The sequence below is a fragment of the Xiphophorus maculatus genome, chromosome 6 (assembly GCF_002775205.1).
Source record: "Xiphophorus maculatus strain JP 163 A chromosome 6, X_maculatus-5.0-male, whole genome shotgun sequence".
Lineage (NCBI taxonomy): Eukaryota > Metazoa > Chordata > Actinopteri > Cyprinodontiformes > Poeciliidae > Xiphophorus > Xiphophorus maculatus.
The window spans coordinates 3,466,495-3,494,314 of NC_036448.1; the positions used below are offsets into that span (position 1 = coordinate 3,466,495).

At 41.2% G+C, this 27,820-nt stretch overlaps 1 protein-coding gene across 4 annotated transcripts in view; it reads left to right on the forward strand.

Annotated features, from left to right (window-relative positions):
* LOC102233917 overlaps positions 1 to 27,820 on the forward strand; it is a 56,825-nt gene that overhangs the window by 17,467 nt on the left and 11,538 nt on the right. For 3 of the 4 annotated variants that reach the window (XM_023335804.1, XM_023335806.1, XM_023335805.1), the window contains exons 20-57: positions 611 to 702; positions 1,291 to 1,460; positions 2,510 to 2,663; positions 2,749 to 2,825; positions 2,903 to 3,083; positions 3,164 to 3,325; positions 4,779 to 4,912; positions 5,884 to 6,042; positions 6,130 to 6,313; positions 6,403 to 6,614; positions 6,813 to 7,001; positions 7,125 to 7,267; positions 8,483 to 8,642; positions 8,731 to 8,814; positions 9,078 to 9,215; positions 10,347 to 10,463; positions 10,544 to 10,636; positions 10,725 to 10,942; positions 11,030 to 11,223; positions 12,116 to 12,364; positions 13,224 to 13,444; positions 13,565 to 13,729; positions 14,760 to 14,837; positions 16,707 to 17,081; positions 17,867 to 18,220; positions 19,132 to 19,455; positions 19,544 to 19,675; positions 19,758 to 19,910; positions 20,825 to 20,941; positions 21,021 to 21,194; positions 22,102 to 22,306; positions 23,031 to 23,185; positions 23,263 to 23,375; positions 24,904 to 24,985; positions 25,086 to 25,223; positions 25,384 to 25,552; positions 26,946 to 27,061; positions 27,585 to 27,731. In XM_023335804.1, coding sequence (XP_023191572.1) covers positions 611 to 702; positions 1,291 to 1,460; positions 2,510 to 2,663; positions 2,749 to 2,825; positions 2,903 to 3,083; positions 3,164 to 3,325; positions 4,779 to 4,912; positions 5,884 to 6,042; positions 6,130 to 6,313; positions 6,403 to 6,614; positions 6,813 to 7,001; positions 7,125 to 7,267; positions 8,483 to 8,642; positions 8,731 to 8,814; positions 9,078 to 9,215; positions 10,347 to 10,463; positions 10,544 to 10,636; positions 10,725 to 10,942; positions 11,030 to 11,223; positions 12,116 to 12,364; positions 13,224 to 13,444; positions 13,565 to 13,729; positions 14,760 to 14,837; positions 16,707 to 17,081; positions 17,867 to 18,220; positions 19,132 to 19,455; positions 19,544 to 19,675; positions 19,758 to 19,910; positions 20,825 to 20,941; positions 21,021 to 21,194; positions 22,102 to 22,306; positions 23,031 to 23,185; positions 23,263 to 23,375; positions 24,904 to 24,985; positions 25,086 to 25,223; positions 25,384 to 25,552; positions 26,946 to 27,061; positions 27,585 to 27,731 — 6,328 coding nt within the window. The remainder of the gene's footprint in view (positions 1 to 610; positions 703 to 1,290; positions 1,461 to 2,509; positions 2,664 to 2,748; positions 2,826 to 2,902; positions 3,084 to 3,163; positions 3,326 to 4,778; positions 4,913 to 5,883; positions 6,043 to 6,129; positions 6,314 to 6,402; positions 6,615 to 6,812; positions 7,002 to 7,124; positions 7,268 to 8,482; positions 8,643 to 8,730; positions 8,815 to 9,077; positions 9,216 to 10,346; positions 10,464 to 10,543; positions 10,637 to 10,724; positions 10,943 to 11,029; positions 11,224 to 12,115; positions 12,365 to 13,223; positions 13,445 to 13,564; positions 13,730 to 14,759; positions 14,838 to 16,706; positions 17,082 to 17,866; positions 18,221 to 19,131; positions 19,456 to 19,543; positions 19,676 to 19,757; positions 19,911 to 20,824; positions 20,942 to 21,020; positions 21,195 to 22,101; positions 22,307 to 23,030; positions 23,186 to 23,262; positions 23,376 to 24,903; positions 24,986 to 25,085; positions 25,224 to 25,383; positions 25,553 to 26,945; positions 27,062 to 27,584; positions 27,732 to 27,820) is intronic. The other variant, XM_023335807.1, reaches the window with a different exon arrangement.

The window sequence follows — 27,820 nt, forward strand, 5'->3', positions numbered from 1 at the left end:
CTGACAGCTAAAACCAATGGTAGTCATTGTTGGCCAGCCATTTTTTGCCCTCCACTTGCACACGTGACGTTACATTGCAACTTGTCTGTAGCACTAAATGTATTTGAACAGCATATTTGAGGATCGTGAAACAGAGTTTAGCCAAGGGAAAATTCCCAGCAGGCTCTGAGTTTAAAGCCACGCCCCTTTGATTCCACAACCCCAACTGCATTGTCTGAATGCTCACAGCCGTGATTATGGCCGACCACTTTGTATGACGTGAGAGGACAAAGTGATCCTTAATGGTGGGTTTGTGGTTGTGTGGTTATTGCCTAACTGAGATGCAAAAGAGGCTACTAGTTCCAATAATGGGCCACTAAACTATTTGTACGTGCCGTATACTGGACAGTTAAAGGGTAGGGCTACTAGACCTCAGAGAAACCTGAAATGGGAGCCCTATCATTTAAAACTCTAGAGTAGAACAGTCTTTATTTTCATTGCTTACACAAATAAATTGCTAAATAATTAAAAATGTAAAGGTGGCACTGTTGTAGCATGGACAAAGTTAGCATCACAGCTACATCGGCTGTTTTGTTTCTGAAAATCGACATGCAACCTCTGTGCTGTCCAGCTCCAGAGTGTTTCAGCTCAGCGGAGACCACAGAGAGGAGATGAAGGGACCGAAGAGTCGAATCCAGAAGACCACCTGCACGCCAAAAAGCTGTGAGTTTGTAGTCATGGCTTTACCTTCTCTGCTATTTGGCTAAAATGATCCTAAATGAACCATCAGTGTTACCTTCTTTACTCTACTAAAGAGACACTGGGTTAGTTCTAACTCAGTACACACATTTTCTATCAACGGGGATAAAAAAAAACATAGAGAGAAGGCAGAAAAGTAGTCCAAAACTTGTATTTTCAAATCAAAGTTTGAAAATACAAACTGAAAAAGCTTTTTGCTGAGTCCATACCAGTATATATAAGTCTATCAATCTATTAATGAACCGATCATGTCACTCTATTGTCATTTCGTTATATAAGTTATACCACGCAAGGAGAATTATTAAATTGATTTAAAAAAGAGAAATGAATAAAAAAACGGAAGCAGCTGAATCAAAATAGACTTCATAAACGGTTTGAATCAGAAAGTTGCGGTCTCTCTCACTGTTCCACAGGGTTGACAAACTAAACCTTAACAATATTTTTACTTCGTACTGTCCACACTCATATAAAAGTAGCATTTTTTAAAATGTATTTTCCAATATTTTTCCATTCTTTTCTAACGTAGTGTTTTGTAACTATGGTGTCCTGCAGGGTCTAAAATGATTGGCTGGCAGCTGTGCTCCAACGTGTCATACCCTTCACTTCCCTCTGGTGTCGCTCTGCCCCCCACTGGACCGGCCCATCTGTCGCTCCGCCTGCTGAAGCTGGACAGAGGCCTCCACTATTATCTGCTGGAGGCTGCTTACTCATTACATTACAAGGTATGCATACACTATTACTACTGACCCATTCAATAAGTTAGGATATTATTGAAAAGCTCATTTATTTTAGGAACTTTATCACTGACACAGTTTGAAAGCCTTTGTTTCTGTCAATTATGATTTTCCACATGTAGCTCACAAAAACATGACATTTGAAATTGAAATATTACATTAGACAAAAAGAAAAACATTACTGAAAACAGAAATTTATGCTAAATCAAAAGTATGTTTAGTACCTGGTTAAATGTTTTTTTTCAAAAGGTACGTTTAATACGACAAACAATCCTCATTGGGACACATTCAAATTTTTTTGATATGACTCATAAACTTACAGGTGAACATTCATGCAATTTACATGAAATTGTTTCTTTTATGTATATATCCTCCTGTGATATTGCCTAATGATGCCAACAAATTAATATTTCGATAATGTTCTTTATTGTGTTTTCTTTGGATATTTATGTAATAAACCAACACAAAGTAGCACATGAATGTGAAGTGGAGGAAAAAGGTTCTGGTTCTTTATAACTATCTAATAAAACAACTTTAAAAAGCATGACTGTGTGTAATCTCAGGAGAAGTGTGATCGCTTTATATTTTTCAATCCATCCTTTAGATTGGATGTGACACTGCTGTAAACATATCAAGACGTGTGGAGGGTTAAAAGAAGGAGCCAGGGGCATTGTTGTTTTGGCAGCCATTTTAGTTTTAGTCTTAGTCTTGTGGATGAAAATGCTTCTCTGTTTAATTCTGACTTAAGTCATTTCTAAATGTGAAACTCAAAAAGTTTTTAGTCAAGTACTAGTAAAAGTAAATGAATGAATAAATAAATAAATGTGTTATGTCTTCATAAGAAGTCAGGCTATCCCAACAGATCACAGCCAGTCCAAGGCATATAGCAAGTTACATTGATGTTTACTTTGTGGTTGCAATGTGTCAAACTGTGAAACAGAGTTGTAATGTTGATCAACTTCATATGCTAATATGGTCACCCTTACTTATGCCATAAAAGAGATACTCTATTCATTGTCTGTCTTGTTTTAACCTAGAGGGGGACCTGGCTACCCAGAGAGGCCTCCATCCACCTCCTCCTTGCCACGCCCCAGTCCTCCATTCCCAGGGACATGTCTCTGGACCTGGCCTTCAGCTCCCACAGAGTGCTGCTGAGAATCAAACACCCACTGAAAACCATCGTCTTACAGGGTCAGGTCCAGAGGAAGCATGAAACGGACTCGGGGTTTCTCAGGTATCTAACCTTTTAAGACTTGTTCTTTCTGTCTTTCTTTAGGACAGTTTGATCAAGAGAGGAATATAAAATCTGGGAAGCTTGAGCTTGTAATCGACAGTGTCCATTTTTATCTCATGGTAAGTATTATATAAAAGGTTTGGAGGTATATTAGTTGAGAATCGATTAAACGTACCTTTTTTTCATGTCTCTGCAGGGTTTGGTGGACAGCACCAGCCTTCAGTATGAGCAGAGAATGCGCTACCACCTGGAAGCTAAGATGGCCGCCGATCAACGGCCTGTGATTCTGTCTGCTAATGTCACCCGTGGATTGGGCAGGAAGAGCAGCTTCTCTGCTACTCTGAAGAACGTGTTCAGAGAGACGGCTTCGCTCTCAGGTGACGCTCTTCTTTCAGGCCCTAGAAACGTCCATCTGCTTTTACAGATGCCACAGAACTAGCAGTTGTCTGTTGTTTAGTGGCTCTGGAGCGGCGGCAGGACCTTAGCAGCAGCAGCGGCCAGTACTCTGTGGAGGCGGAGCTTTTCTTACCTGGACTGGTGGGCAGCAGGATGCTAGGACTGATGGAACAGAAGGGGGAGCTGTGGAGCTCTGTCCTTAGGGTCAAATATGGGCTGAGAGGTAAAAACAGATACGACCAATGCAGTGTTAGCAGCAAGCTGCCATCTTGAAATGAGAGTTTCAGTTTACATGTAGAATATGAAAATTTATTTTGATTTGCATTAGAAACTGTTTAAAATGTAAAACCTATGAAGAATAAATATGCGGTGGTGGGCATTGCTAGCTAAAGAGTTAGTTTGGGTAGTTGTAAGCGCTAATAATCATAAACATTAGTTCTGCTAATGCTACAACAGTAGGTTAAAACAACATTTAGCCAAACTAATGCTAACATTCTAAATGCAGCCTGATACATGGGCTAAATTTGTTATTGAGAACATATACAGTACAGGACACACCTTCTAATTCAATGGGTTTTCTTTATTTTCATGACTATTTATAAGGCAATAAATCCCACTTATTAACCTGACAGGGCAGGTTGACCTATGAAGTGAAAACCATTTCAGGTGACGACCTCTTGAAGCTCATCAAGAAAATGCCGAGTGTGTGCAAAGCAGTAATCACAGCAAAAGGTTGCTACTTTGAAGAAACTAGAATATAAGGGCTATTTTCAGTTGTTTTACACTTTTTTGTTTAGTGCATATTTCCACATGTGTTATTCATAGTTTTGATGCCTTCAGTGTGAATCTACAATGTCAATAGTCATGGAAATAAAGGAAACTCAATGAATTAAAAGGTGTGTCCAAACTTTTGGTCTGTACTGTAGTTGTGATTTTATTTTGGACCTTTCACTCATAATTTTGCTTTCATATTTGTTGAGTGTTGTGGCTAATTGCTATTTAGTCAAAAAATACATGGGGCAGTTTAATCATGTAACTTTTTGGTTGCTGCCTGTTGGCCAGAACTCCTGTGAAAGTAAAATAAATAAAACATTCAGTGGATTTTAAACTGTTTACCATACAACTACTGACTGTGCTCCACAGCGATGCATTATGGGTACAGAATAAATGTCATTTGATGCACTGCATCACAAGTGGAGAATGTGGAGAGAGAGAACAGGACTGCTAAATAGCTTTCGCACACTTCAAAATAAGAGCATGAGCAGAAACGTTTAGCTAACTGAAGAATTCCTAAGAGTCGATAAAAACAAAACTTTGACACAGATGTCAACTGAAGCTCTAGAAAACAGCCAAGTAAATTAGCGTTTCAGAATATATCTAGAAAAATGAATTCAGGGGAAGCTAAGTGTGCTAAATGTTCATAAAGTTAGCAAAAACACAAAAGCGCTAAATGAAAAATTAGCTCCGCTTTTGGCACATTAGTGGATTAGCGGCACTGTTATACAGTGCCGACCACTGTATAACAGGTTGAGGATTAAAAAACCCCCAAAACTAACAAAAATAATAAATCTATAGTTCAGACCTTTGCAGACACCTGCTCCACAATTATGGCACAATATGTAATGATTGTCATTATGGTTAGTTTTATATAATTTATGTTTTCCACGTCCTCACAGGGGACTCCAGGAACCTGCATCAGGAGTGCTACACATCCCAGAGACTGAGGAGAGGGAGGGACTCCAACCTCACGTACATCATGAGAGCTGATCATGAATTCTACTGCACTAACATGGAACCTATCAACCACAAGGTGACACTGAACACACAGCGGCACTTTGTGAAAGATGTAACTTTTATGGAGACAGCACCATGTAACACTGAAAATGAGAAAATACTAATTGTTTAAAAAACTGATGGCACAATTATTGGCACCCCAAGCAAGTCCTAATGTAACTAAATATTTTATATATATAAGGGAATTATTATATATATATATATATATATATATATATATATATATATATATATATATATATACTTTATGTTTTAAATGTGCAGCATTGGGTAAAAACTACTTTTTTGAGCTTTATATCATGTTATAATGTCCCTCATCAAAAACATACCTGAAGTGTTGGTTTGATTCTTTCATGCATGTTTACAAAATCCTTTAATCTCTTGTGGCAACTAACCATTCACCTGAGTGAAACGCCTGGGTGGACCTAGCTCCGCCTTCGAGTCACAGTTTCCAAGTTTCTCCCCAATAACGCCCCGATCAGCTCCTTCAGACTAACTATCAGCAATTAGCAAACACCCGGTGGAACTGTGAATCAGCTAAGGTCATTATATGAGCTACTTCTCAGTGTAACACAACAAACATTGTTAAAGGGTTAATAGAGGAGCCATGTTGTGATGACTTCGAAGCAAAATTTCTTTTAAGTCATATTTCATATTCATCAATCATTTTTAGACAACTAAAGTTAACACAGTTACTTAATTATGCTATAAAGTGGTATTATGTGCCTGGAAACACATAATATTGGCCGTTTAAAATTCATTTGAGATGTTGAGTGATCCATGACTTCCTGTTTCCTGTTTGGAGACTTCATCTGGATGTGATGTTAAAGAACTTTGTCACATTGATTTGGTGCCCTCTTTTAAAGCTAAAAGGTTTAATAATAAAGACCTTCCAAGAGACAACCAAGCCAGCTAAACCTTATAATTCTTGAGTCATTCTGATAGAAATGTGTTACAATAAGAAATGACCCAGATGTCTGTGAACAGATCCACATGAAGCATGAGGAAAGCCCCAGCCACATCAAATCCGTCCTGGACCTGAGCTACGGCAAGCACTGGGATGAGATTAATAACAAACACACGCTGCTCCTCAGTCAGTCCTTCAGAAACCAGTCCACACAAAACCACACCAGTTACACTTTGGAGGTAAACACTCCTTAGTTTTTTCATCGTTTTATTATTTTTTCTTTATAAAATTGTGTTCCGACAGGCGACATGTTCTTTCCTTTCCAGTTTACCCTCCAGGTGCCTGAGAAGAACTTGAACTACAGGACTCAGCTGATGCACTCTCGCCTGCTGCAGCACGGCTCTGAGAGCAGCACTCACCTAAAAATCAACTACAACAACCTGATGCCTCTGGTGGCGGGGTTACACTGGAAGAGCCCCCCCGAAAACTCCCTTCATAAAAAATGGGAAGGTGTGACTCTGTCGTGTGTATGTGGATGTGGGGAACAACTAAGCACCTGCGCCCGACCCGCTGACCATCACCTCTGTGTTTCCATCCAGGCACGTTCAACATGGACACACCTGGACAGTACATCTATGCCGCCTACAGGCTGAGCCGGCCAAACCGCCATGCCCTGCAGCTCACCTCGGAGCTGACGGCCAGCAAGTGGCTGAGCATCCGCAACCTGGTTCTGGACGGGTTCTACAGGGATCGGGGTAGAGAGAAAGCAGCGCGCCTTGAGCTCCACACACCAGCTGCTACCTATGTCCAGGTAAAACACACATCAGCTGAACAGTAACAGCGTAGTGTCTTATGGTGCCTTGAAGAGATATGCATCTTTCAAAGTGTGGAGGCAAAATAAATTGATTAAAGTCAGGAATCAAATTTTGTATAAAAAAAGGGGGAGGTTTATTTTGAGGCATACCATCCGGCCCTGCTTTGATGTCGCATAATCTGTGTCTCTCACCAGGCGGGGGTTTGGGGTGCGGTGGGGAGGCAGGCAGTGAAGGCCCACGGCTCCTTAGCTTCACTCTGGACTCCTCCTCTGAAGGCGAACGTCTCTCTGGAGAGCTCTAAATCCAGCCACGCCCTGGTGATGAGCGCCACATGTGGCAGGCAAAATGTCAGCTTCACTGCTGCTGTGAGCGGTGCTGATAAGGTGGGTGGAGACAGTGGGCTGGGAGAGTTGGAAGCCTCGTTTATTTACGGTATAAATGTGTCAATCTTTTTGCTGCTTGTGTAACGTCCTAACAAGCCGTCTCTGTTTGCGGACGTGTTGAAGAATTTGAAGAAGAGGCAGGCGATATTAAAGATGGCCTTCACCAAGCCGAAGAGTCCGACCGTGGAAGTGGAGTTAGAGGGATGGGTGGAGGAGCTGAGGAGGGACAGGAAGATGTATCAGAAAGCAGCCCAGCTCCAATTTAGGTGTGTGTCTCAGTCTGGAGGATGAAATCCTCCTCTGAACGTGGAAATTGAAGTTAGCATCTGATTGACAGCTTCTGATTCAGCACTTGAATGTTTAATCTGAAACAGAATTATTTCATTTAACTTGTAAAATCTGAAAGAAGTGGAATTTCTGAGTTCATTTTGCCACTTTAGATCAGGTCCATATTGAAAATGACACTTAAGCAGAATTTTTCTACACAAATGACAGATTGTACAAAACACAGTAGCTGTGTTTCCATTGACCATACAATTAAACAATTTGACATTTTGAAAATTTATTTGAAAAAAAAAAACAACCGTATTTGTTTGATAAAGTTTTGTTGCTAGGATGACACAGGTCTTTTGGGCCTGATCAAAATTGTTTTATGTCACAAAATTGTAATGGAAACACTTTTTTTTCGCATCACAAGAATCACATGATCAACAACCGGATGTTGCCACTGGCGCAAATCTAAAAGAAGAAGACAACAGGAAGTGGTTGGAGGATTTTGAAAAATGATTTTTAATGACTTACCATATGAACAAACTCATTCATGTATTATTTTAATTGTGCTTTTTATTTAACGGAAACACAGGAATTACAAAATTGTGTTATTTTGACATTAGCGGAATATTAACAAAGTTTTGTAATGGAAATGCAGCTACTGTTATTTCCCAAACATTACAAACCAGTATTTTATTTCTAGACTCATTTGCATAGAATAAATCTACACAGGTTTCACAGCTGAACCTCATGTAAAGCATGTGGTTGATAAAAGTTTCACAAATCCAAACACATTTTATAGAATTTGCCATTAGAGTGGAATAATTCTGTTTATTTGCTATGCAACATGAACAGTGTTGCATTCTACGTGGCTCTTGTACTTTTTAAGATGAATCCCATTTAAAGTGGTGGCATGCCAAAAGAAAATACTCTAAAAATCACTCCTACAGTCATCAAAAAGGTTTCACAAACCCCAAAGTATGATTTCTATAATCTGTCATCTGTATAGATTATAGTGTACATTCAGGTACCAACTATGAACGTACCGATAAATTGGCCCCAATTTCCTTAACTTTAGGAGATTGGTGATCAGCTGGTATTGGCCAATTGGAACCTGAAGGTGTGAATCATATACCAACTTCAGCAGCCTCACCACTAAATTAGCTGCAGTTTACCAGAAAGCAGGACGTAACAGCTGCCATCTCACACAGGCAGCCCTTCCAGAACTTTCCTCAGACTCTTCTTCTGCGAGAAACCTTCACTGTGGACCTCGTTAAAGGTCTCTACGTTTTGGAGACTAAAGCCGGTTTCCACGACAACAAAGAGGTCGTCCACACATTGACTCTCGGCTACAAACCGCCAAGCCTATTTGTAAGTGATTTGCTTGATATTTCATTCCCTTAAGGGAAATGAAAGGTCACTGCATTCAGTGACCTTTTTGCTTAAATATGACCTGCAGGTTTGTTCTGCACTCATCCACACGTTCAGCTCTGACACTTTTCCATCAGACTCTGAGGTCTGTGTGACTGCCACCAGCAACCAGGTAAGCTCCGCCTCTTCAGAACACTAAAGGTGTTTTTTCTTTTGCCTGAAGAGACTAAAACCAGAAGTGACAGGAAGTCAAATTGATTCCAGTGCTAATAACTATTAATATACTACTAATATATGTATAATATTGTATGACTGACAATGCTATATGTTTACAGATGTTGAAGTATAGAATTAACCAATCAAATATGAGTTAAATGGATAATGTAAAACAGATTATTCTAGTGAATAATCTCTCGTTCTGATGCTTTTCCACAGACACACAGAGATCTACGCGGGACGCTGCAGGTTAACGGGGAGGACAAACTCAGCCTCTTTGGGCAGATTCAACAGAGCCCCTCCAATTCAAATCAGCAGACAATAATAATTAAAGCAAACTTCACCCATGAACTACAGGTCAGTCCCTCCACCCTCTTTCTCTTCTACGATGTTACATTGAATACTGAAGAACATTTTGTGTTTTGAGGTTTGTTATTGAAATTATTTTATTGAAAAATTTTTAAAAGTACAAAAGCAACAAACCCCACAAAGACATACCAACTCTTTGAGGGTCTTCTACTGATATTTTTATATATATATATATATACTTATATATATATATATATATATATATATATATATATATATATATATATATATATATATATATATATATATATATATATATATATATATATTTCCAGATTATCATCAAATTCTGACACAACATATTGACAGCTTTAACTAATATGTGAAAAAATAAAAGTCTTTTTATAAAAGTTGTATACTGCAGCTCTAAAGAAAAATCCTTCTCTACATTATTGTTATTATTTATTACATTACATTTATTCCAGGACTGGAAAAGAGGTTGTTTTCTATATCAATGTTTTGTAGTCAAAATATAATATATTATTAACCATTTATCAGATTCTATTAGTTCTTATAAAACTAACTAAAAATTATCTAAGTTATATCTGAAATTGGGGATGCACCTATATAAAATTTTTTGCCGTTATTGATATCCGATATTAATATTGCAGTTATACCTGATAACCAATAATTAACAATATCGTACAAGAAGAACAAATGCTGCAAGTCAATGACTTGATGCAAGCTGCTGGGTTTCCTTAGATAGAAACTTTTTATCTAAGGAAAAAAGTTTCTAATAATTAATTGAGCATACAGCACTGTTTGATAACTAGGATCAGTTGGAATATGTGTGTGATTGAATCAGAGTAATTTTTTTGTAGAGTGCCTTGAGACGACGTTTGCTGTGAACTGGCACTATATAAAAAACTTGAAATCAAAAACACGACCACACCACTGACGTTGCTTCTCTACTTCACAATCCTGTACTGCATTACTGTCACATGACCAAGCAAAAACCAAACCCCTGAAACACAAATGGCAACAAGATGGACATAAACATTGGTTGTTATTGGACCAAAAATGACATGTTCAAAATAATTGATCAACATTTTAATGTTGAAATCGATGTGAATGCAAATATGAGTGGACCAGGCCTTCATTCAGGTGTTTCTGTTCCAGCTGCAGCTGCCCTCTTCTGCTCTGATGGAGGGATACTTGCACTGGATTCCTAAACACAGCACTGACTTTGACTACCAGGCCAGAGGAAAGCTGAGACTAGAGAGACAGGAGTGCACAGTGAGTGTTAAAGGTACAGCATGCATTCAGAACAATGCTTGTTAAACATCCAGCACCAGGCGGCCATGTTGGTTTTGCAGCTTTCAGTGCAGCTGAACGGAACAGCAGGAAGAGTCAGCCTCCGTTCCTCTCTCACTCATCCCTTCAAGTCGAAGATTCCCGAAGCGCTAGAGGTGTGCACTGTGAAAACATCAAAACATTTTTTGTTGTTGTTGTCGTTACATTTTCTCATTTTCCGACCAAACTGCATGCACTGTCCAGGTGAAAGCTGCTGTAGACGCCTCAGAGACTGGCAAAAGGAGCAGTTCATTGTGTGTGAGAGCGAATGGGAAGAGCAGGGTGACTTTGACTGGTCAGATGTTCCACCGGCTCCAGAATCCAGATAGAGTGGCGAGATTGGACCTGGATCTGTCCCAGAACCTCCTTCCGTCAGTCAGCGCCCTGCAGCTGAACATGGCAGCCAACGTGTCAGCAGACAGGTTGGTTTGCCATTGTCTGTGTGTCTGAGGATATGTTTTATAGATCTGTAATAGTTTTTATTTCGTTGTCTGTTTGTCCTCCTCCAGCGTGGCTCTGCATGGCTCCGTCACACTGGGACAGGAGGAGCTGCTGGTCCAGGTCAAAGGGTCACAGATAAACTCCCAGGTTCTCCGGGTGGTTTTGTTGGGGAATGTTCACCATTCCATGTCCGTATTGGAGGCTCTGCCGTCAGTCCTGAGTCTGGATGGAGTGTTAGAGCACTCTGATACTTTAACAGAAGGTGCAGCTTTTCGATCATTGGGAAAGTATTTGTCCCCTGTTAGCACTTCCACATATTGTCACCATAAACCAAAACACAAACCAAAAGGTATTGTTATCCAACACAGCAACACAAAGTAGTGTAAAGAGAAAGGAAACAGTTTAAGAAATTGGCTCATTTGATTTAATTAAAGGGACAGTATTATGTAAAATCAACTCTATTGAGTTTTACATGATGTTTTAATGTTATTCCCTCATCAAAAACATATGTGCGGTGTTGCTTTAATTCTTTTATGCATATTTGAAAAATCCTTGAGTCTCCCATGGTCACCATGCAGAGTGCCTAAACTCTTGCTCCAAGCTTTGTTTCCTCAAAGCTCCTCCCCTTGCTCCTCCAGACTAGCCAACAGCAATTTGCAAACATCTGGTGCAATTGCTGAGCACATTATAGGAGCTACTTCTCAGGCCAACACTCCTAAACAGGGCTGTAAACGGCATAATGAAAATCACCGTCGTGATGGTGTAGTGTTGGAAAAAGTAGGAGCTTCTTAAAGATACAGTGGCCTAATTTCAAGGTGTCAAATTGGAAAGTTTAATTGTCTCTTAATTCATGTTTTATATATACAGCATTTTTTATAACAACTAAAGTCAACATGGTAGCTTGATTTTGCTATAAAATGGAAAATTGCTCTTTAAAGGGTATCAGTTAAATTTTCAAATAAAATACGTAGAAGTTTGTGGTTGGAGTGTAAAATGTGACAAAAAGTTCAAAGGGCACGAACAATTCTGAACAGAACTGTATGCAGTAGAATGAAACTGATTTTTGTCTTGGTATACTACCTGATTGGTGCCATTTTTACTTGAGAACCCCCCCACAAATCCTGTTATTTTTAACTTTGTGCATGTTCCTGCAGGTCACCTGGGGGTTAACGTGATGGAAGCTGTACACAGCATAGAGCTGAGACATCAGCTGGATGCTGCAGAAGGTCTGGTGAAAGGAGAAGGAACGATGGGAGGTGATTACCAGCGGACACAGGCCCGGCTCTGTGTTCAGTCCGGACTCCAGAACCTGTGTGCTAACGTTAGCCGCCACCTGGAGAACCGGGGAAACGGACAGCTCTCTGTTCAGCTTTCTCACTCTTTCCACCGACTCAACACCACAGGTGAGCTCTATAGATTTTCTTTAAGAACTGTAATGTCCAGAATAGAAGAGAAGTCTTTTAAATATTGTTTATTATAAAGAGATCATGCTGTGTCAGTGAGACTGGTTGCCGTAAATCAGGGTTTTTATTTTAAAATTCCCTGGAGAATGCAGAGCCTCTGAGCCTCCCAAAAGATACGATAAAACAGAGCAACCAACATTTAGCCTTCCTGTTGTCTCTTGATTGCCTTCCACTCTCTGAGAGCCTGAATAAACCGCAAACGCGTCTCTGCATGTTGCAGAAAATGCTGTTTTCTTTTGAAAAGTTTCTTTCGGCTCCAGTGATTGGTTCCAATAATTGCTCAAGGTATCATTCAGGGAGTTTGAAATCTTCTCATTCCGATCATTAGCCAGTTCCTCCAGTCTTTTGCAATTCTTTGATTGCAGAAATTCATGCAAAATCAACATGAAAATCCCAGGATTTTCTTGCACTACTGCATAATTGTGAGTTTGTTGAAGAATTTCCACAAAAACGTTTAAACACGTCAGGTTTAAGTGACTTCTAACTCCTACCTGCAGGTGGCAGTAGGGGTATCGGCATATGTAGCATTTCCTACTTATGCTACACTGCTACCTCAGTCTTACTTGATGTCAAGTTATAGCCTGATCAATGTAGCATATAACAAAATTCAGTTATTTCAGTTCTTTTAAAGAATAAAATATTTCTAAAGTAGCAACACAAAATCAGTGATTTTGATTGCAAATAAACACAACAGCAAAGTCCTGGAGGAACTGATTAGCTCAGTGCATCTCTAATCATAGCTCAGTACATAAGCACATGCATTTATGTATCTGTTAACTAACTGAGGTTGTGGTTGCAGGCGTTCCTGGTGACAGCAGTGCTAAGGTGAAGTGGACCCAGAACGAGTTTGGACTGTCTGTCCTCATAGTGCTGCAGGCTGGAGCTGAGCATGTCAGAGCTGAGTTCCTCAGAGACAGAACAGACCAGCGGTGGAGCTACTTCTCCAGGTTCCAACATCAAGTCAAAGCCCTGCAAGCAAGAGGCCTGCCAGGCTCATTCCAAGCCAGAGCACAGCACCAGGTGCAGGATAACTGACTACTTTGTCTTTGAGATTATTTGAACTAGAATGCATTAAGAAATCGTCTCTCTCAGGATGTATATACCCATGCTAACATGTCTGTTATGTTTTTTTCTCCTCAGTTAGAAACAGGAGGAATTGACATAAGTCTGGTTCTTAGCGTGGAAGACGAGAGAATGGCAGAGATGTTTTTTAGCGTGGGGTCAAAAAATAAGACGTCTGCTTTGGTCATGATGCTGTGGCAACACATGAAGCTACTCCAGGGTCACATCCCCAATTCTTTACAGGTGCATTTTATATTATTTAGATATATATTAATGATTACTTTAAAAAATGCTTTCTTTAGCCTGGAAAATATATTTTTTTTTGTTATAATGACAGAGCCTTCCTTCACACGGCACTTAGACCCCACCATGAAATTAAGAGACATGCCAGAAAGTAGATGGTCAACTTCAAAGAGGAGTGGCTACAATGTAGCCTCACCCACAGACCAGTTGCAGTCTCCAATCTCACAGCTCTGCCTGCAACAAAAATGATTCATATGCAAAATTCTCCCCTTCAGTAAAAGAAATTTTGTACTCAGATGCTTTGTACGCAAAGACATTGGTGTGAACTGTCTTTCTCCTTGAATAGAACTTCAAGGTTATAAAAGGCGTGCATACCTCCAAATTGTGCATATATTCACCTTAATAATACACACAGGGGAAACTGTCTGAGCACTAACACAGAAGCTAATAGCTAGAGTCTTCCCTATCGTCTCTCTTCAGAGTACAGCCAATCAGCAGCAAGTGAAGTAAATGGTGCTCCAGGACTGGCTGCTTTGCAAACGGCAGCCAAAGGGTTGACCAGGTGCAAAGGGATGCACCTGGTCACAGGCGTGAATTTCATGGGATTTATTTTGTAATAATGACGTGAGGGACCTTGACAAATGCCAGAAGGAGGGATGGACGTATTGAACTGAGCAACTGCAATTGTTTTTCCAAGTTGTTTTTGCCAGTGTAGCCATGGCTACTTCCTGTTTAAATTGAGCTAACTTGTCTGTGAAAGTAGCAAGTTGGAGATGGCTAGCTTAGAATTCGACCCATACCTTCATGTTGATTTGATCAAATCAGTGACAACAAACACAAATCGGTATTGACCAAAGTTGGATGTGCCAAGTCAGGTTTCTTAAGATATGTAATCAGCGATTGGCCAGAAAATTGCAAACAGTGCAAACCTACCAGAAAGGTGATCTCTGGCTGCTTCACTGCTGAGCATGAGAACTCCACCATCTCTCTCGGGAGCAAATTTGACCAAAAGCATGTTTTGTTTTTGCAGATGAACTGCACAGGAGTCTCCACTGAAGACCGACTCTCGGCCCACTGCTTTGGAAACGTGGCAAACCGGCCCGTAGAGGTACAAGCCGTTCGCTCTGACAGACCGCACCGCGGCCTCTGCTATGGCCTGTCGCTTATCCATGTTGGTCTATGGCTCCAAGCCAAAGGTTGCTACCGTTCCGGTGGCCAGAAGGAACTTAGAGCCAACCTAAATCATTCTTCTCTGTGCTTCCTGACATATTTAGGGCTGCCCAGCAAATCTGCCGTTAGGCTCCTCCTTCGGCCTGGCCCCCAGAGGTGGGTTTTGGGGACTAGGATGGTGGCTGGGCCTTGGAGAGCAGATCTGAGAGCAGGACTCAGGGTGGAGTCTCTAAGGCTATATGCTTGGGATGGACTGCTTCAGTATGGGACTCATAGTGAAACACAAAAGGCTGTAGTGACGGGCCGTGTGAAGATGAAACGACTGTGTGACGTTAGAGCAGAAGCAAGTGTTTCCTGGAACTCTGCTACTTCCTACCTGTTGGCTGCTGTACGATGCACAGAGGTGGGGAGAGTGGTCCGGGTGCAGGTTGGGAATATTCTGGGTCCCTTACAAAACAAAACGTCTTTAGTCTTTCATGGAGAAACAGGGAGCAATGGTCTGAAGGGATTCCTGAGCTATGAGGACCAGCAAGGTTTCCTCAAATCGTTTCTGTCTATGCTAGCAAAGGAGCACAAAGCTGAGGTAGGATGGAACCTCAGTGGCACTCTCATCCCAAACAAAGTGGATTTCCAAGGATCGGGTCAGCTCCACCATTCTTCCTTCTCTGGAAGAGCAAAATTGCTCATCAACAGCGGATCTGCACAGATTAACCCCATCGCCGCTTGGAAACTCTTCATGTCTTTCTCAGCTAGCTTTCTGCAGAAGCTAAAGCCACAATGGCTCCTCACCATGACTGCGTCCGCCACCCTGAGTCAAGCCCAGGTTGAGATGGAGAGTGATGCGTGCCAACTGCTTCTCTTGGCAAACAGACGCCAGGAAGAAGAAAAGGAGAGCAAGTGGATGCTTTTTGCCCATCAGAGATGTTTCCTTCTGAAGGTTAGCGAGGAAACAAGGGACCAGAGAACTTGTTTCCCTTCAGAGAGAAAGCAAATAAACCATCTTCCCTGAAAGATGATTCCTGCCTTTCTGACCTTTACGTTATGTTATGGATAACAGAAACGATGCTGCATTGCCTGTTTTCTGTTCAATAATGTGGACCTTGAAAGAGCCCACAGTCATGGTTGTAACTTCTTACAGCAGGTCAGAGGTTTACATCCACTTATCAGGCTCCTGAGCTACTGAGCCCCTAAAAGCAGGTGTAAACGGCATTATGGAGAAACATTGATGTGATGACGTGCTGAAAGGGGAAGTGTAAGAAAGGGTTGGAGCTTCTTAAAAAGACAAAGGGCAATTTCAAGGTGTCAAATAGTACGGAAGAGGATTAGGGCCACCGAAAAAAAAAAGAGTTCTGACTTTAATCTCAGAATTCTGACTTTAATCTCAGAATTCTGACTTTAAAGTCAGAAGAGGATTAGGGCCACCGAGGAAAAAAAAAAAAGAGTTCTGACTTTAAAGTCAAAATTCTGACTTTACAGTCAGAAGAGGATTAGGGATTGTGTGGATTAAAGAAAATCTACAGTAAATTCCAACATATTCACCTCATTCTTACTGCAAAGTTTTTGTTGTATCATCCTTCAACCTTGGAGAAAGAAACACATGATTAAAAAGCTTAAAATTCATACACCATTCATGCTAATGACAAGTGGGTATAAAACTCTGACAGGCACTTTCAACATTTAAGCAGACATGGAGGATAGTTTACTCCAGCAGTTTAAATTTGTACAGGAAAATGAATTTAAGAAACTCACAGCAAAAACATTTTCTATTAGTCTGCTAATGTAGTGTCATTTCCTTTCCCTCCTGCAGACTCTCATTGGTCCACAGGCCTCAGCCAACATCTCTGTCTCCCATTCAGGATGTGACACAAACCTCAGAGCAGTTCTCCATGCTGGAGGGGAGCAGAAAGGTTCCGTCAGTCTGTCTGTGACCTGCGATCCTCATCGCAGTCTGCGTGCATCTGTTCTGCACTTCATCAGTGTGGTAAAAACGCTCAGATTTCCCACCGGCGCAGCGCCACCTCTGAATGTGTCAGGTGGACGTCTGCCTCAGGTGGACGCTAGCCTGGAGTTGGGACGGTGCTATTTCAGGGGGAGCGTGGGTGACTCCACCGCTCCGGAGGCAGCAGCAGACGGCCCCCAATCGCTCACTGTGAATGTGAGAAGCCACTGTCCTCTGCTTCAGGTAACAGCATGGACGAAACAAATCTCTATTAAAACATTACATTTAACGATGAAATATTTTTTCTTTAACTGTGGAGGATAAGATACAAATTAAATGACAAATGTTTTCATTTAACTGTTGGTATGTATTTACGAAAGTGTATTAGAGCCATTGGAGATGAAGAAAAATAAAAAGATTTCTGCCAAAAGAGTTAATATCTGATACATTTTAGAAAAAACAAGGGCATTTCTGAGTTTCATAAATTGAAAATTTGCTAGAAAAACAACAAAAACAAAATTGAGATTAATCTCAGAAATTTTCTAGATTTTTTTTTTTGACATTTCTGAATTTCAAAAGTCAAATTTCTGAGTTTTAGAAATGTTGAGTGTCAAAGGTTGAAAGGTTTTGACAGTAAAATTTGTATTATGTACTTAAAATATCTAATTTGTTGGTGGAAACATGAAAAAATAAAGGTCAATTAAGTTATAAAACGCAAAGTAAAGTTATCATTTCTAAAAATAATTTGACGTATTTTAAGTGTTTAATTGTTACCTTTATTTATTGAGCCATTTATACAATATATCTTTGCTTTTATTTTTAACTATGCCAGTTTTGGTCCTTCATGACGGTCACGTGTCATCATATTCCTCTCAATCAAACTATTCCTTCTGACTGCTAAACTTTTATTCAGCAGCTTTTAACAAATAACGCCCCGCCCCCAATCTTACAAGTGTACAAAGCTATCAGCAGACAGACTGCCTCTAACAGCCCACACCATGATGCTTTCTCCACTGTTTATGGTGTAGGGGTGGGTCCTTCCTCAGTCTCTGGCTCTTCGGGCCCTCTTGTCGGTGGCTCCCTGCCAGCTGACCGTGTCGTCCTCTCTAAGGGTGGACGATGAGGATGCATCTTTAGAGCTAAGTTGGTCCTGTGTGACTCCGTATCTCTTCGGGAGCGTCAGTCAGTCATTCTCTGGGCTAAAGAGCCGAGGTCTGCCGCAGACGATCAGCGTGGAGGCTTCGGCTCTGGAGGGTTCGGACCAGGGTGGAGCTGTGACTGTTGATGTTGGGACATGTAGGGTTAGAGCCAGGAGAATCGCTCAGGACAGAGGAACGGGACGCCGGCTTTGGGCCTGGGAGACAGACTGCCCTGGGTTACAGGTACGACTTTGTTCCAGGTTTCATCCAGCTGGACGTTTTTACTCTGTCATGTTTATATGAACAGCTAAAGGCAAAGACCGGAGAAGAGAGGAATCTATAAGGCAGGGGTGTCCAAAGTATGGGCAAGGGGCCATTTGCAGCCCCTGGAATGGTTTAGTTCGGCCCCTGAATCATTACTCCCTCCCACCCGCTCACCTGCAGGTGGTTGAAGCAAATGAAAATCTTTTTTGAATTAGAACAAACTTATTAAATTAAAATCTTGTCACAAAAATGTTAGAGGAAACAAAAAGTGTTCATCTTTTAAAGGAAATGGACTTTTTTGAGCTTTACATTTTTGAGCTTTACATCATGTTATAATGTTATTCTCTCATCAAAAACATACATGGAGTGTTGCTTTGATTTTTACATGCATGTTTGAGAAATCATTTAATCTCCAATGGTAACCATTCAGCTGTGCAAAAAGCCTGGTTGGACCTAGCTCTGCCTTCTAGACAAAGTTCCTCCTCAGAGCTGCAGCTAACAAACATCTGCCTCACAGAGCCCTCCTCCGTGACTCTCCCGCTAAGCTCCTTCAGACTAGTCAGCAGCAATTAGCAAACACCTGGTGGAGCTGGGCAACTGCTGAGTTCATTGAATGAGCTTCTTCTCAATGAAAAGCTGGTAAAAACTTTGCTAAAGGGTTTAAAGAAGAGCGGCACGATGACTGACTGAAGGCAGAATTTCAATCTTAGTTTTTGAAAGGATGTTTTCTTTTTTGGCATGTTATTTCTCTTGAGTTGACAATTTTAGCCCATGAACCAAACAGTTTGGACACCCCTGCTGTAAGGAATCCAGATATCCTAAGTTTAACATGTTTAGTTCATTCAGCACCAGTTTGGGTCACAGTGACAGCTGGATGTGTGACCCAACAGGTTCATGTGAACGGCTCAGTGTGGGAGCACCCTGGGGGTGTGTGGACGGCTGTGATGGAGACTGATCTGAAGGGCAGGAGAGCGTTCCTCAGGCTGGATGCTGAACCCGGGCCAGAACTGAGAGTTGAGGGCGTGTTGAACCATGACAGTTCCCTCTCCACTCTGCCTAACAGCAGTACACTGAGATTCAGCAGCTCTGGATTACATGCTGCAGAAGTTTTTGTTCAGACGGAGGAATGCCACCTCAGAGCTGGAGGAGATGTAATGTCACATCCTGGCCTGCAGGTGTCACTGCTATACCATAATAACTGCTCTATAATTCAGGTATGGGTAACATACAATAGATTCTTCACACAGAACGCATCACTTCAGCGTGATCACTTCATTAACTGATGTTTTCCTGCTTCTAAAGGAGTGGTTCAGTCCAAACATCATGCAGGCTTCAGGCTCTCTGTTGATCTCACCAGCTTCTGTTTCCTCTCACATCTTCCTGGTGGTAGATGGCAAAGAGTTGCACACCGTGCTGTCTGCAGGACAAACTGAGGTTTGAAAACAGAACCGAACTGACGTTTCAAATCGACTCGTTTGACACAAAGACGTCTTATTGTGCGTTTCTTCTTCTGCAGGTTCACAGGGAAGCATTTCTACATCTGAACCATTCCGTCCCCCTGCTGAAGAAACTGGGCCTGCCCGTGAATGTGTCCCTGGCAGTAAACTGTGAGAGTCACAACAATGGTTCTCGCTCTTTTACGGCCAATGGCAGAGCAGAAAATCAGCGGGTAAGGACAGCAATCAGATAAACTCTGAGGTAACGTGTTCCTTCATTTAACCAGACCTCTGTCCAGATCCAGAACTGACAAATTCTCAGCCTGTATATGAAGTGATGGCGGAGATTTATCATATCATGATACATTTGTTATAGGACTTTGATTTATTGTTGTCTTGAGGAATTCCAATTAATGATGTTTATAATCCATTAAAACTGTACATATTGTCAGGATCCCTTCACAGTGCTTTCAATAAAGGAAGGGCAAGGTAATTTTATTTATGTAGCATATTTTCAGCAACAAGGCAGTTTAAAGTGCTTTACGTGAATCAGAAGGAAATACAACAAAACAACAAACCACAGGAAAGAGCAGAAGAAAAAAAGAAAACAAAAAAGTATAAAACTGCACAGTCTGGTCAATGTCAATTATATTCAAATGCTGAGATGAGAGCTTCAGAAAGCTCTGATGGATCAAATACCTGCAAACCCTGATAAACTGAAGGAATGGGATTAATGGGGTAAAGAAGTGTTGGTTAAAATTCCTCCTCAATGATGTGAGACCTGAAAATGCCTTTGAGAAAACTACTTTTTAGAGCTATTTCTGCAAAAGCTCTAAAAAGTAGAGCTTTTGCAATCATTGGGAAAAAAACAACCCAATGAATGTTTTTTTCATTGCGTTGAAAAAAACAACCCAACATGTTGTTTATTTCATTGGGTTTTTTCCCTGTAAACATGTTTTCCTTTTATCATTACCAAATAAGAATCTGTTGTCCATTTCTGTTTGTTTTGATAGGAAATGTTTATTTTTAGAACCTGTTGAAGAGAAAACTATTGCTACCGTCACAATACATAAAACCCAGACTTGAAATGGGTATCATTTCTTTTTTTGCCATGAGTCTAAATGTAGTTTTTTTTTTTTTTTTCCAGTTTTCTCAAGAGCTGAAAATGGAAAAGACATCCGAGACTGTGAGGGTGCAGGGTGAGCTAAAACATGCGGTGAATTATCTGGACAAGCTGGGAGTCCCTGGAAGCAACAGCGTCCAGGTTGGCTTGGTTTTCACACCGTAAAAATAATGGGTTGGCTCTGGGAGCAGGGTCACGGAGCTCGGGTTGTATGTTCCAGGTAGAACTTGGTTCTGCTGAAGGACGGATCCTAAGCCTGGAGTCTCAGTGTGGAGCTCAGCAGTCAGGACTCAGACTGCAGCTGAAGACGATTCCTGAACTCAAAGAAGTGAGGGGAACCCTGTGGCATGATTCGTCATGGCTTCACCACCGAGGCCTGCCCCTGAGAATATCGGTACGCTTTGTGTTGACATGCTTTTGTTGCTAATTATTAACAGACAGTGACGGCTGGTGGTGATATTTTCAGGGTGGGCTAATATATATATATATATATATATATATATATATATATATATATATTCTTTTTTTTAATTCCAATGAGAGACCCATCCAATTTGAAAAATAAGGAGAAAACCTGCTATAGACAACCATAAAAAACAAGCATGGAAACATACCAAAGACCAATTGCATAGAGCCTCTGCAGTTGTCCAAATTAATTCCCCTGCATTAATTCCCCAACACTGGACACAATAACACTGATAAAATGAAACAAGATACAATATATTTTTAAATGAGGTCTACCTTATTTAAAGAGAAACTCCCTCCTTCGACTTTTCTGGGATGCCAATAGGCTAAATAATCCACCTCGTTTATGCTAATATTGCTCGCCATCGCTCCTTCTCAGTCTACGCCAAACCACGCCCACACACTCTCGAGCTCGAGGAAAGTCCATCCTGATTGGATGAATCCTGGGGCCACGGTTCTGGCCCTGGGCTGACCAAAATTAGCCCCAATGACCCGCACACCGAGGGGGCGTGGCTAGGTGCCTGCCAATCATTCTGAGCCATGACAGACAGTAATGCTGAATGGGGCTGTCAGAAGTTAGCCCTTCGGAAAGACCCAGGGATTTTCCCCAGGCGCTTTGAGACCAGGTTTGTTGAAAATTTAACAAAATGTGATACATTATTTATAAAATGTACTTATTTTTACGTAGTTATTTTTAAGTTGTTTATTTTAACAACTTTACTGTAAATGTCAGGGAGGGCTTAGCCCTACTAGCCCACTTATACCATCCGTCCCTGTTAATAGTGATAAGCAGCAGATGTGCTGGTATTGAGAAGTATTTGTGTTTTCTCTCCCAGGGCCTTTGCTCCATAAAGGGAGCGTTGTCTGAGCTCCGGTCCAGGGCTGAGCTCAGTGTGGACGGACACAAGCTGCTAACGTCCGGGCTGGATGTCAGCGGAGCTGCCGGTCGCCTGGCTGGACTCGTCTCATTCTCTCCTGCTGCTCTCAATCAAACACGGACACAACACAAGCTGGACACTGTCCTAACTGTGCAGTTCAAAGGTCAAGACATTGTGTCATTTCACTTCTTCTAATTTGACTCAGTTTAGAAATTAGTTGCATTTCTGTTTTCTCTGAGGGCAAAGGATCCAGGCAACCAAAAGTATTATTAACCACAACTGGAGCCAGTTCTCACAAGGTCATAGGTCACCTCAGGAAATTTGCTCACTCCCTTTGTCCCATACCCCCCGCCTGCATCCCAGGAAATGACTGATTGGGTCACAGAGTAGTAATATAGAAAAACATTTTCTGTGCTCGGACGTTTTTTTGTACGACAGCATATTAGAGCCATCATAGATAAAAAAGGTAGTACATTTCAGCCAAACATCTCAGAAATTTTTAGATTAATCTCAGGAATTTTCTAGAAAAAAAACGTGGAAATTTCTGAGTTTTAAAAGTTGAACATATTCAGCTTTTGGAAATTGTAGGAGTTTCATCTTGATGCTTCATGTGACCTTGAATGAAAATTACTTTGACCCTCCCTATTTTAATGTATTAATTTGCACATTTCTGGCTTTATTGTCTCTACCCGCAAAATACAATAATATAGTTTGACCAGCAGATGTCACTGTTGTCCTTCCATTTATATTGCTAATTTTGACTACTCTTTCCGAGCTAAAAACCGGAGACCATAAATAATCTGTATTGTAGTTTTCATAAATTCAGTGCCAGAAAAATCCCAAGATGCATTGCACTAACTAGCCTTCTCTTCTGCAACCGTCTTCAGGTCCTTTAAGAAGCGCGTCATTAGACGTTCACCGCCAGGACTGGAGGTTCCTGGTGGCGGGGGAGGCCGGGGGCTGGGGGACGCGTGCCGGTACCAAGGAGGCCCGGTTCACACTGAAGCACACTGAGCGAGGAGAAGCTAGCCCTGCCTTCCAGGTGTAATGAGGTCAGCATGTAGAAGGAAGTTCCCACAGCACTGCTCCTCCCTACTAACGACCTCTGACTGGTTTCAGGTGGAGGGCTGGGGGAGACTGACAGAGTCCCTGCTGAGGGCCTCCATGGCCGTAGACCCTGAGCTCAGCTCTTCATTCGCACTCATTGTCCAAGGACACACTGCCACTCCCAGGTACTGATAGTGCTCAAAGATTTTATAGCTGATTTCCGATCGCCAGCTCTGATTTCTCTTTAAAAAACTGTAAATACATAACAAAATACTTTTTTCCTTAGGCTATTTTTTATTTCTTAAAAAAAATGGCTTAAAATTCTTAGTCTTAAAATTAGGCCTAAAAAATCCATCCTGACCCAGACAGTCCCATAGGCACTGTGTCGGATCTGACTTTAATTTTGTAAGATGAGATAATACTTTATTGATCCCTGAAGTGTGGGGCTGGAGGACTTGTTTTTTCCAGCATAGCACACAACAAAAATTAAAAATAAGTAAATAATAGTAATATGCATACAACAATAAATATCAATTAGCAGTGATGGTCCTAAAGTCACACGCATATCACTTAGTATATTGCTAAAGATATATTCTATATTTAAAACGCAACTGAATCAACTGAATGGTTGATAATCTCACACAGTCTACTCACCTCTCGGAGAAAAACTGGGTTACAAATGAACACTTTTACCCTTTTCTCTCTCTGTCTCTCTATATTTTGAAAACCTAACTTTATTATTTTTCTAGGTAGCATAGTAACTGTCGCAGTCGTTCTTGTCTTCTACTGTCTGCTGCTGAACACCGTCACCGTCAAGCTCCAAGCAGGAATGAACCATTTCATTCAGATCCAGGGGGGTTCAGGGCAAATGGGCGCTTTTTGGCCTGGGAGGGATAACATTTAATTTTTACTTGCTAAAAAGAATTTTAGAAAACACAATATAATTAATTTTGTAATTGACAGGGCCCCATTTTTTAATTTTATTTCTATAAAGAAAAAAATTTAAAAAAAATAAATTGTGGAGGGCCCCTATTGGTCAGGGGCCCTTGGAATTGTCATAACTTTCCCCCCTATACAGCGCCCCCGCCTATAGGATGTCAAGAATTGGCAGCAATACTGATGTTAATTTAATTTAATATTTATTTTTTTTATTTTTTGCAACGCTGCCAATGTCTTTTTTTTTAAGTCCCAGAGCCAGACTTTCTAGGGAAAACGACTTAGAGTTTAATTATAATAGAACTAAACTGGACTAGCGTGAATCCAACCAAAGACTCAAAGCACACAACATCTCTGTGTTCTCAGCCTGTAGGGGGCGCCAACTCCCCACTGACTCCATCTGCATGAAACCAATAGAAAGTTGTATTTTATCTGGTGCTTGTGCGCCCCTATTTCTAATGCTGCCCTGGGTGACTGCCCATATGACCTACAGTCTATGAACATGCTCTTCTGTTATTATATTGAGTTTATTAAAGTGACACTGGTAGCTTTATTGAATTTGAAAGTCTTGTGAAAACTACAAATTAATAACATATGACATTTATAATATAAATGAAACACTCAACTGGGCCAAATTTTATACAGTTTGCATAAACATTAAAACATTCAAATTTATGCACAAAAAAGAAAAACTAGAAAAAATGCCAGGTGATCTAAATGTAATGTGAAATACTAATAATATGAATACCCATAGCTGACTTTTGTTGTGATATCTAGCAAGGAACTGATGGTGAACGTGGTCCACAGCGCCCCCCAGCTGCTGCCATACCTGCCCCCCCAGCTCCACCTCCGTTCTCAGGTGGGTTCACTCCATTTCAGCCAGGCGGAGGGTCCGACTTCCACATCTTTACTTTTGAAGTAGAGTTGCCTGCCCCTTAAGATCCTCATTCCCTTCCCAGTTGAACCAGTCCCAGTCCAACGTGGCAGCGCTGGTGGAGGTATTATCAGGCAGGAGGAAGCTGTGGGCTCTGGGGGAGCTGGCAGCCATGGAGGGCGGCTACAGGCAGACTGTTGAGGTCAGACACTCCTTCCCACAGGTACCACTAAGATAAACTACCAGTTCACTCTGTGGAAATATTTCTATGTTCAGATTGCATTGTCCTATAAGTATATAAGTTTGTCCATCATCAAGAAAAATGATTTGAGTTATGTTGATTAGCTTCTCCTACAGAACATGTAAGTGTGTTTGTGTGTTAGCTGCAGCCTGTGCCCAGGCTTGTCGCAGTTAGTACGATGTATGAGGCCAGAAGGTGGCGCCACCTGATCCAGCAGGCCACCGTGTGGGGCAGCCACCAGTTCAGCTTGTCTGCTCTGCACTCGGCTGCTCCAGGTCTGAACTTGGAGCCAGGCAACCGCACTCTGAAGGGTGAACACCAACACACACACTTTACATAACCTCACACACGGTGCACCGTAAACATGTTCATAGACATTCTTTTTTTTTTCCTGAAGCCACAACTACAAATGTTGCAAAATATTGGAATTTTTAATTGTTTTTTAATTTTTTTATTTTTAATTGAATTTAATAACAAACGAAAAGTACTAAATGATTGTCAGTGATGCATGGATTTTTAATACAATTTGTATTTAGCCCTCTTGAGTCAATACCTTTGATGGTATTTGTTTTGGAGTTTTTTCTATTTGTTTTTTAGCTTATTTGCAGTGTATGGAGAAAGTACAGGTCCAAGCATGTTGATAAAATAAAAAAATATTTTTTTGTCACTCATTTCAGAAACTGAAACTCACATTAAATAGACAACACACAAATAATTTCAAACCTTTATTTCTTGTAATTGTGATAGTTATGGTTTACAGATGGCAAACCCCCTCCCCGAAAATTCAGTGTCACAGGAAATTACACGTTTTCCTTCCACTCAGCTTTCTATAAATATTCTTGGAGATACAACTCTGTAAACAGCCAGCTTCTTCAAGAATTGACAGTATTTTTGTGAAGTGTTTTTAACTATCTTGTGGATGCCTGTCCGGTCCATAGTAAGAGACCGTTTGGAGTCTCAGGAGTAAATTAGCTGTTCAGACAACATTAGTTTACAATTTGTTTTTATTTTTTTTATTTTTGTATTTTCTGAGATGCTGAATTTTCCTTTTCTGTTATCTGTAAGCGATAATCACCAAGAAAGACACTAAGGCTTCAGATATTTCCCATCTATATAATATGTGAGTTTCCCTTTCTGAAGACTATTGAAGACTTCATTTTGGTTTCTTTCAACAATATTCTGACACTCTTCTATAAAGTGTTGGTTTTTTATTGTTTTTTATTCTTCAGTAATATACGGCTATTCAGATGCTTTTTATTGTCGTCTGGTCACACTCCGCTGGCAGCTCAGACTTCTGTGAGCCTTTCTGGAAGCGATTGTCTTGTTTTTGGCTCACCCTCCGTTCTCCATTTTGGGTGTGGAGAGTCGGCGCACGCGTCGACGTCTGTGCGGAGTTTCTCCGAGGTTCTCTCATCTGCATTCTGGCCGAAGCTGGACGCCGTCTAAATGTTTGCTCTTCTGCTTTCTTGGCAGTAATGCGTAAAATTGTTCTCTAGAAGAACAATTGCTGTGTACTCCCAAAGGACTACGCTGTAATTTTCTTGGTCAATTGGTAATTCTCGGTAATTGTCTCTGTTCTGTTTAGTGTCCTGTTCCTAATCCTTGTCCTGACGGTACCTGCTTACAGATACAGTCTCTGCATGCTTCGCTAGAGGGATGCGGCTGGATACAGATTTTTAGTTTCTTTGTTGTTCTTCCCATCAGTCCAGGTCAGCGGCCTCCCCCGTTTGAGCAGTCTGGAGTTGGTGCATGAGAGCTCCTCCCACAGCCGACTGGACAGCGTTTCACTGGGCTGGAAGAGGCAGGGACTTCTGGAGCAGGTGAGAAAGAACAAAGTGTCTCAACCCCGGTGGAAAGAAAAACACACCTTAAGACAAAAGCTTCTCTTTCTGAAATGCGTCTGTAAGGAAAATAATAAACAAAAAGCATATATTTTTAGGCAACAATGAGTCTGTATGGAAAGCAGTGTTGTAGTACTCGAGACCGGTCTTGGTCTCGAGACCGTTTTTTGATGGTCTCGGTCTCGTCTCGGACTCGACCGCATTTGGTCTTGGTCTTGTCTCGGTCTCGGGCGCTGAGGACTCGGGATTTTATTTCAAGACCAGTCAAGACCGCAACTGTGAAAATATCACTAAACCTACATCACACTATCCAGTTTATTTGTCATCATGTTTTTTTCACTGGATGCAAAACGCACCGATTAAAATCCAAGCAGTAACGTGACTTACCAATTACGTGTTTCTGTAATTGTACTGTTTATTTTTTTTTCTATCTCTTCCAGAACATCATAAAGAGTTTAAAGGTTATGGTTTTCTTCTTTTTTTTATTATGTTTTTTGTGCAGGTGCATATTCTCAGGTCGTGGAGTCTCTCCGAGGAGACCAACGAGACGAAGCTGGAGCTGAAACATCCCTTCTGCTCGGCGCTGAGCCAGCTGTCTCTGCACACTCTGTCACTCCGCTCACCCAGGAAGAGCAGCAGCAGGCTGCAGGTACACACCCAGCTCCACACACTGTACTCAGTCTCACAATACTTTGCTTTTTGTTGCTCCATTAGATTCCATCCATTGTTGTTGTTTTT